This window comes from Amphiura filiformis, chromosome 15, assembly GCF_039555335.1.
Source record: "Amphiura filiformis chromosome 15, Afil_fr2py, whole genome shotgun sequence".
In the NCBI taxonomy this organism is placed as follows: Eukaryota; Metazoa; Echinodermata; class Ophiuroidea; order Amphilepidida; family Amphiuridae; genus Amphiura; species Amphiura filiformis.
In genome coordinates, this window is record NC_092642.1 from 19,545,888 (window position 1) to 19,555,728 (window position 9,841).

The window sequence follows — 9,841 nt, forward strand, 5'->3', positions numbered from 1 at the left end:
ATCAAACATTATATATAAAATATATTCTTGCTCCATCTTTTCTGACAGATAATTGACCAAGCGTTTAGCATCCGAGTGGAACCCAGCAATGGACCATTTGTTGTCACCCCTACTACTGCAGTGGGACAGGCGACCTTACAGGTCAATCTGAGACAACAGTTAGATTATGAGACAACTCAAACACATCAATTCCAGGTTTGTAGTTTGCTTTTTGTGTCTTTATCTGTCTATCTTCTTGCTTGTTTTTGCATTTGTGTGTTTCTTTGTTTGTTTGATAAGGCTTGGGGGACTCTGACTCCATATAGCCCCATGCATATTGGTCTTGTTGGATTGTCACTCAAGGGGACTAAAATAGTCTACTGCTAGGAACGAAGGCTTGAAACTGAACAGCAATTATTCGTATCTGAATTCATGTACATATGCTCCAAAAACTGTGCATGTAGTGCATGGCACTGGTATCTGGCATAATGCATTACACATATATTGCATATACTTTAACAATGTCAAGTTTGACAATGTTTACTGGATACATGTCAAACCAATTCACAGGTATAATCTAATTCTCTATCTAAAAAGTATATCACTAGTTGCCCAATTATTGATAATTGCCCCTTTCAGTTTACCAGCAGGGTATACCATACTCCATACTCCTGTGATAATAAACTGTCAACAGTGCTTACATATGCTTATGTCATGACCCAACTCACACCTCTACACAGTAGGACTACTTTTTAATTTTAAAAATTAACATTGATTTAAAAAAAGTCAACCTATGGTAGCAGTAATTTTAATAGAGAGCTTAAGCACAAAAAGAGTTTATGTATTTATTTATAACTAATGTACTAATTTTGTTGATTTTTCATGCAGATTGTAGCAACAGAGGAGACTGGTCCGAATCCGCTAACTGCCTCATCAACAGTTCAAGTCGTTGTTTTAGACGCCAATGACAATGATCCTATCTTTGAAGGACCAAGTAAGTAAACTGACATTAACTTCAATTTTGTTTTCACATCAGAAAATAAAACTACGGCCTAAGCAAATTGAAATGGCAGAGGTGAGTTTATAGGAAGAAAATGAAAACAAAACACAAAATACATTTATCGAGACAAGAAAAAGGACAACATTGCTATAATTCATCCAGGCCAGTATGTCAAATACAAACTTTGCTTTTGGCTGTTTTACTTGTGAGATAAAACTAATGATACAAAGTTGAGTGATCAAACTTGGCCTTAGCCTTTAGGTCTTTGGACCAGTGCTTGTACTAACTCATCCTTATTCATGACTGAACCCTTTTTTTTTCATTTTTATTTCTATCTATACACCAATCCGACTAGGCCATTCCTGCGGTGTCCCCGACGTAAAACTGCGGTGTCCCAAGGTCGGGGGTTCAATCAATTACTTGTTAGTGTGCTATACAGAATTGTACACAACAGTAATTTTCAATACACGACCATGAATTGATTGAACAAATTAAATCTCCCGCACTGGTACAATTGTGGTTCCGTCAATAGAGGGCCAAATACAGTAAACGCTTCTCGGATTGGTGTATAGGATAACAACATTTTTCTCCTTTTCATGTGCACTTAAAAAACCAACACATTTCTTTTCAATTTCAGTCGGTGCTGTTAACATTAATGAAGGCGTGATGGAAGGGTATGAAATCATCACTGTAACTGCTAATGACCTGGATACATTGGATGTCAATACTGAAATAAGATATAGCATAGTAGCAGGAAATCATGATGTAAGTTGACATCTGAGAATGTATATTCTTAACCCCATGAGAACTACCTGCCGATTGGCCAAAAATAAGTTTTCATTATCAATTGGCCCAATCAGCATCATTGTTAGAATAATTTCACCACGCAAAAAATTGAGGTGAATTATTTGAAAAAGGTCCATTCTGATTGGTAAATAAAGTGAAGATATCATGTAATTGACCAATCAGAGGCAGTGTTAGATCAGCAGGTAGTGCTCAGGGGATATGACACAATATCACACACTTTAGGGCGTGTGTGTCGACGCGATGCACATACTCGCTATTTGAACCAATCGGAGTGTAAAGCAACAATGGGACTGATTGATTCTAAGCACTTTGTAATTCCTTGTTAAATGTAGGATTTAATTTGATTAAAGTTGGTATACTTATGATTAATATATTTATTTGAATTGAAGTGTTTAAGAATGAGAATATTGTTTTAGCCTTGTTGTTTAACTTAAAATAATGATGTTGGCCGTGCTATATGAGACGATAGATGCACAACAGCGGCTAAAAACAATACCTTTATTCTTCGATAAATCCCATAGCCTTTGCGGGTAGACCTGAGATGTTGTCATGTTGATGCAAACATCATTACTGTGCATTTTACTGCATTGAAATATGCAGTAACGATGTTCGCTAAATGATGTGCACATGGGCATGACGTTATATCACAGGTCTACCCACAAAGGCTTAAGGGATTTACCGTAAATGTAAATACTGAGTAAAAATATCATGGTACCTGGACTCTCTCAATATAACTCAGCTAAGAAGGACCGCAGAACATCATTCAATTGATGCATGCCTTCAGCATTCCGTTAGTCACTACTACCTAGTAATAGATAACTGCTGTTAATGCCTCGAATACCATTGACATTAAAAACCTAGTTTCAGATATGTGAGATAAAGCTTGATCAATTGGAAACAGCTATGACTTGACCAGCTTGTGAAAACATGCAGTATTTAGGAATTATTTGTCAAGCCAAAATTTAAAAAAAAAACAGTTTCACTGCTGACGGTTTTGCTATATTGTCTTTGTCAAAAACATTGTTGAAGTCATACAGATGAGACTCAATATCATCACAGATGACTAAAATTCTTTTTGGTGTTATTATCAGCAAAAACTTATGTAAGATTCATCATTTGTAATGTATTACATTTTGTATTGGCATGTTATTATTTCAGAATTTATTCAGAATCGATGAAGTAACAGGTACAATTTCAATCAACGTACCAGAGCTTGACTTTGAGGAAGCTGGCAGTCCACAGTACATCTTAACTATAGAAGCTACCAACACTGCTGATCCTGTCTTGCCTGCGTAAGTATACAGGGATGTTAATCTTCTGGAACTCCAGAAATGGGGCCAGAAAAGAAAATATGCATTGCAGCTTGCGATTCAAAATTCGTTAGTGATCAAACGCTGCTAGCATTTGCACAGTCTTTACCTGCGTTCAATTGTGGCCAGGCGGCGGATGACATGATCGAGCCAGCAACTTGTGAAACCGCCCGGCCGTATGGCATTTTCCGATATAGTCGGTTAGTTTTGTGGGGTTCATTATCGAACCCCTACGGTTTTAGCTTGTATTTATATTATTTATCAACATAGGCCTATTTGTTTGTGATATTTCAAGCGTTTTAAAATTTCAAAATAATCCCATCCAATTACACGGTTGACGATGAAAAGTTACTGAATTTAGAGAATGCAATGCGGCCATCACCTGATTGTGGCTAGCAACATAGCAACTAAGTTGAAGACTTTGTTATACTGGTTTTTCTAATGTAAGTAATGTAAGTGTATTTTTAACAACAACCAGGTGTCATGAATAGATTCAGCAGGCTGTTAGATAAAAAAAAAGACATTTATACCCACTATTACCAAAGGACTTCTTCAGAATCCAATTTTTCTGGAAGCGATGAGTCGGAGACTGTATCATCCACAATGTGCATATCATCACTGCATATGTTGAAATGGTCTAGTTGTCCACATCAATAATGGCATAGCCTTGTTTGATTGTGTTTTCTTTTCTTAAACTTCTATCCCAAAAATATACAGGAGAGGTTCCACTCAGATGTCTTTAACTGTTAACATTATAAATTTGAATGACAATGCACCAATATTTGATCCAGCTGATTACACCATAGGTATATCTGAGGTGAGTGAATGGAATAAAACAATGGGCTATTCCAGATGAAATCCATACACCGACTATGGAAGACATGACCTTCATCTTCCACACAGGGGGTGTAGATTTCACACAGAGTCACCCATACTGATAACCCCATTTGAAATTCACACTCCCTGTGTGGAAGACTAAGGCCATATGTTCCATACAGGGTGTATGGATTTCATCTGGAATAGCCCAATATTTGTCTTCAGTTTAAGTTCAAACAAGATTTGGGAATACTACAACAAAGGATTTTATAGTAAAATTTTGAAATTTAAATGATGATATCAGCTTTAGGTACCAAAGGAATCTTAAATAAAAGTAAAAGTTTGTAATAAAATTCTGCTAAAAAGTTCTGGCCACTTATTAAACTTCACTTACCCTTTTTTATTTTTCACATAAACACCAGCCTTTCTTAAGAATGTAATAGTTAAATCTCAACTTACCACAATGGCTAATTAACTAATTATTTGACTAATTAATTATTGCAGATTACTGAACCAGGTTTGACAATTGATAGAGTTGTAGCCTATGATCCTGACCCTGGCCCTGCTGGAGATGTATTATACTATATCGTTGCCGGAAATGATGGTGAGTATTCCAGTAACATGCGTAATTTAGTGGAAAACATTTCTACCTGTTTTTGTAGGTATTATTTTTTTTACCCAAGCTTAGGATTATGAATGCTTTTGACATAAACTGCATTGCATAAATGCTTATGTGTAAATTCCCAGTTTTTACTTTTGTTTCATTGATTTAATAAGTACCCCCGAAAATGACTGAGTTAACATTTTGGTATTGTTAGTTGTGTTTGATGATAGCATGGTTGTTTGATGTGTCATTTTAAGAAAAGGTGAAATATGATGGCACTATTTACCTTAAATCGTGTTTTCATCATCACAAGGGGTAGACACTAGCATAATGGCAACATCAGTAAAAGAGCTACAAGTAGCAAGGACATTTTTTAAAATCTTTTTATCATGAAATGTAAGGAATAACTTATATTATTTGGCTAAATTAAATTTATATTAAATGTAAATTGTGCCCTTAATTTGCACACATGTATACAGTTTCTGGAATAAAAATTACCATGAAAAAGCAGAAAAAGATGAATGAGTTGATAAAGAAACAAAATGAATCTTGAAAATAGCTAGTGGAAAGTGCTTATCTCAAGCTATAGTTTACAAAGCCACAGTAAACTCAGACAATGAATCAAAGCAATATATTGGATTAGCAGGCGGTACATTTAAGGAAAGGTACAACAACCACACTAAGTCTTTTCGGCTAGAAAAATACAAAAAGGAGACAGAACTATCGAAATATGTTTGGGGGCTTAAACACAAAGATGAAAAGTTCAACATCAGTTGGGATATAGTCCAAAATTCCAACACCAAAATGAGAAAATCAGGAATTTGTAACCTTTGTTTAGAAGAAAAAATGGCAATCTTAAACTCAAAAATGAGTAATCCAAGAATCTCGCTCAACAAAAGAAGTGAGCTGATAAGCAAATGTCGTCATAGCCGTGTTAAGAAAAAGTAAGGTTTCATATGGTATGTATAGTCATATTCATTATTTTCTCCATAACCTATTTCACCACCTGCCGTTGTGCGGCATACGTGCGCTACCTGTGTTTTTCGACACCGCGTACGTTGCGTGCACGCTTTATTTCGTTGCTAGGTTACGGAGTTTTTGGAAAGGCCTTTGATCATCGTGTTTTTCATTTTTAATTTATTCACCTGAAGATCGCTTTGGCGTGAAACACAGTGTTGTGAAATGTATTAATATCTGTGTCTATATTTTTAAAAATAAATATATATATTAGTGTGATAGTTGTTGGTATTGTCCCCTAGAATTGAACATTATTCAATGTTTCGTTAGAAAATTTGATAACGGATCACATCAAACAACTGTGATAGAGAAATTCTGTTTAGTTTCAGATTTTGAATGATTCTTATTTACCTCTCACAGGTACATTTGAACTTGACCCAGACAACGGCGAAATCCAGCTGATAGAAAGGCTAGACAGAGAAAGCAAATCTTCTTACCTGCTGACTGTACAGGCTCAGGATCAAGGCAACCCAGTGCTGAGTTCACGCACTACGGTGCAGATAGATGTGAGGGATTTCAATGATAATGATCCGCAATGGAGTCCGCAATCATATGCTGTCAACGTCAGGGAAGGACAACCTGCTGATACATTTGTGATTCAGGTATGTTGGGGTGTGTGTGTGTGGCATGCATTTGTAAAGTGTGTAAATGAGGGGACACACACCCAAAAATGAAATGATGACTATGGCCACCCACTAACAGTGGATGTTCATGGTTCTTTGTCCTACCATCATATTTCAAACAACATAAAAATACATTAGACCATGTCTTGTTCACCTGGGTAGGGTTAGGTCTTGGTTGGGTTGTAAAATTTAAAGTGGATCCATGGTTTAGAGCTATGCTTTAGGTGTGCAAGGTTCTCAGATAAGAAAGGAAATGATGAAAGGAATTTAAATGTTTATTGTGGATCCAATGTGGGTGGATAAATTGTGTCTTTGGTCCTTTTTTAAAAATCAGCATTTTTTTCTCATTTTCAAAGATAGAGCAGAATTCATTTCATACTTTCCTTTCCAAAAATGTTTACTTTAACATACTTGTTTTTTACTTGCACTTTAAAATTTATATTGAAAACAACTTTTAAAACTTTCCCACCAAATGTGATTCTGGATGCAATCCCTAAGTAACTCTTTGTGTGTAGCATATCTGAACACTAATTTAATTGATCTCTTTCACAACACTCATACAGGTCAGTGCAACCGATGCAGATACTGGTGTTAACGCACAGTTGGTGTTTGAGATTAATCCAGCTAATGACTGCTTCCAAATCAACAGGGAAACCGGCCAAATAACAACAACTAAACCACTAGACAGAGAAGAAGATGCTGAACATGTACTCAGTGTGACAGTCAGAGATAGTAAGTATGTGGGTGGGGTCAATGATGGGTGGGGTCTGGGACTGCAGAGGGTTGGTCTCAACATGGGAGGGAGAGGAAACATTTAAATCATGATAAAACCACTGGGCTAGGATTTGTACAAGGATAGACTATATTTAATTATTTAATACAAGCTTCAACAGTCAACTGATATAGGAACAACAAGTAATAAACAGTTTTTAACCTAATTAATACACAACAAAGAAAATAGACATTTGAAAACATAATTTAATTAACAAAATTGACACTACAATTTTGGAAAATCCAAGCAATTATGGGTCCACCTCCTAGGAAAATGAATCAATCCTAACGCAGCGCACACAGTCAAAAACACTTAAGTAATACGTGGAGTGAAATTAGACACATTTAATAACGACTTTACTGATTGTTTTTGTAATTTTAGGATGATTGCTCACAACAAATGCAATTTAAAACACTGATTAAAAAATAGCTGACATGCAGTTGTAGTAATTGTGTAAGCACCATATTAGAAACATGGCTAAAACTTTCTCCCAAATTTATTTTCTTATTGCTTCACAGGGGGCAATCCGCAGCGTAGTGCAAGCCGACCAGCTACAGTGACCGTCACAGTGACCGATGTCAATGATAGTCCACCCAGCTTCGTGGAGACTGAATATGTGTATGAAATCATGGAGAATCTACCAGCAGGCACACAAGTTGGTCAGGTAGGTTTGAGAGTTATTACAAGAGGGTGAATGTACTTAAATTGATTATGAAAATGAAAATTTATCAGAATAAAAGATAAATCTATAGAATTACATTAAACTTCTTTTTTACAGAATAAATCAACAAAATTGTAAACAAAATGATGTATTAGAAAGGTTTTCTAGTTCCACTAAATTTGACTCTTTCTTTTTCTCAGTGCAGTTTTTAATTGCACTCTGTAGGTAAATATAAGGCCCAATGCCTTTTGTTAGATTAACTTGAGTTCAAGAGAATGCCAATATTTTTTTACAGAAGTTGTATCACATAATTTGAACTCCACTTACTGACTGCCCAACTAATTGAAAAACACTTTCTTATTTTACTGTAATGGGAACAAAATATTTATAATTTGTACAATTAGGGGAACTTCCTGCACTATTTTGTATAATACATTATATACAAGAATTTTGTTCTGTTAACAGCTGACAGCTACAGATCCCGATTCCACTGGAACCCTGTACTATGAGTTTGACCCGATACTCAGCGACTTCACTGTCATTGCGAACACCGGTTTTATCAACACAAACCGTCGTCTGGATCGTGAACGCCAGGCTGATTACAACACCACAGCTCGTGTGAGAGATGGCGCAAGAGTAGACACGGCTCGTGTCAGGATTATCGTTTTGGATGCTAATGATCATGCACCATCATTTAATGCATCGGCATACATTGTGCAGGTTTATGAGAATTCTCCAGTGCCAACAGAGGTGATACGACTTGTTGCAAATGATGATGATGCAGGTGAGGGTGCTTGGTTGTATTGATATATATGTTATCATTTTCTGGGGTTTTTTTTCATTGTTAAATTTTTGCCTTGATTTACTCTTTAAAGCTTAGAGAGTCAAAGTTTCTTTAGGTAGGGCACCCATTTTTAATTCAACTTCACTAATTAGACAATAATAACTGCGCACCATCTATTTTGCGGTCATTGTGTGAAATCGGAGAGTGTTGTTTTGGGCTGAGGTAAATACCGAGGCCCAAAACAAAACCTAACAATTTCACACAAGTTATTATTGTCATTCATTACCGTCGTATCTAATATTTTGATCAAATCAAAATGGCATTTTATGTTATTTGATGTCATAAAACGCTGTTAAATATAACCTGTTCTAATCATTGTTGTAACCTACCTTACAAAAAATCGACCAGGCAAATTTAACATTCGCACCAACAACAAGAGCTACCAATCACAGAAGCGCGACAACATCGCGTAGGCGTGTCACATGCTATAGAATGTGTCCAAAATTACTCATTTGAAGAGGGCAGCAAGGGGCCCCTAAGGCAGATTGCCTTTGGAGAATGATAGTAACAGAGGGAGAGAAAAAAAAATCCTTTCACCATAAATTTTGATGGTGCACACAAGAACTCCATACAAATAAAAATGATATAGTTGACAAAATTTTACCCGCTAATAGGTGCTATTGCTAATTCACAAGGTATACTGGCGATATCCATCCATTTGATTCCAGCGTAATATTTTGACGATGCAACCCAGAATTGCCATAAAAGATTTTGGAAGTTGACAAAATTTCACACATGAATGTGGGATGTTGCTATAATTGTGGATTCATCGGGCACACTGGCGATTTACGTCGAAGAAAAATCATAACAGATAGTCATTCTTAGAGATGTATAACCCCTTTATATACAAGGATGAAACAAAGGCATACCATGCCACATAGCCACAAATCATTGGCATAGCCAGGGGGGGCAGCTGCCCCCCTGTGAAAAGTCTTGTAGGCCTTTTTTGTACTTTTTAGCCCATGTTTTCCCCCTTAAAATTTGTCTCCCCCTCCCTTTGCCCACCCTCTGAAAAAGTGCTGGCTGTGCCATGCCACTGCCACAAATTGACCTTGTTTTGCTTTCAATACCTTGTGCAGGTGCATTTGGTAGAGTGACATACCGATTTGTGGATGGAAGCAACAGCCAGGGACCGTTCTCAATCATCAATCCAACAATGGGTGTGATAACAACATCTACACAACTTGATTACGAACAGCAGCAAAGTTACACAATCTACATAGAAGCCCGTGATGGTGGTACAGGCAATGGCCAATTATCAGGAGCTACGTCAGTTATTGTGAATGTTTTGGACGTCAACGATAACGGGCCACGATTCCCTGATAATAGTTACACAGAGAGTGTGGCAGAGAATGTGGATGAAAACTTTGTCATTATACAAGTAAGTTGCTTGCAAAATACAGCCAGA

At 36.6% G+C, this 9,841-nt stretch overlaps 1 protein-coding gene across 1 annotated transcript in view; it reads left to right on the forward strand.

Annotated features, from left to right (window-relative positions):
- Positions 1–9,841, forward strand: part of LOC140171359 (cadherin-23-like) — a 98,980-nt gene that overhangs the window by 86,192 nt on the left and 2,947 nt on the right. The window contains exons 23-33 of the mRNA XM_072194600.1: positions 49–195; positions 868–973; positions 1,617–1,744; positions 2,945–3,078; positions 3,814–3,913; positions 4,417–4,516; positions 5,894–6,135; positions 6,720–6,888; positions 7,447–7,592; positions 8,055–8,373; positions 9,513–9,814. Coding sequence (XP_072050701.1) covers positions 49–195; positions 868–973; positions 1,617–1,744; positions 2,945–3,078; positions 3,814–3,913; positions 4,417–4,516; positions 5,894–6,135; positions 6,720–6,888; positions 7,447–7,592; positions 8,055–8,373; positions 9,513–9,814 — 1,893 coding nt within the window. The remainder of the gene's footprint in view (positions 1–48; positions 196–867; positions 974–1,616; positions 1,745–2,944; positions 3,079–3,813; positions 3,914–4,416; positions 4,517–5,893; positions 6,136–6,719; positions 6,889–7,446; positions 7,593–8,054; positions 8,374–9,512; positions 9,815–9,841) is intronic.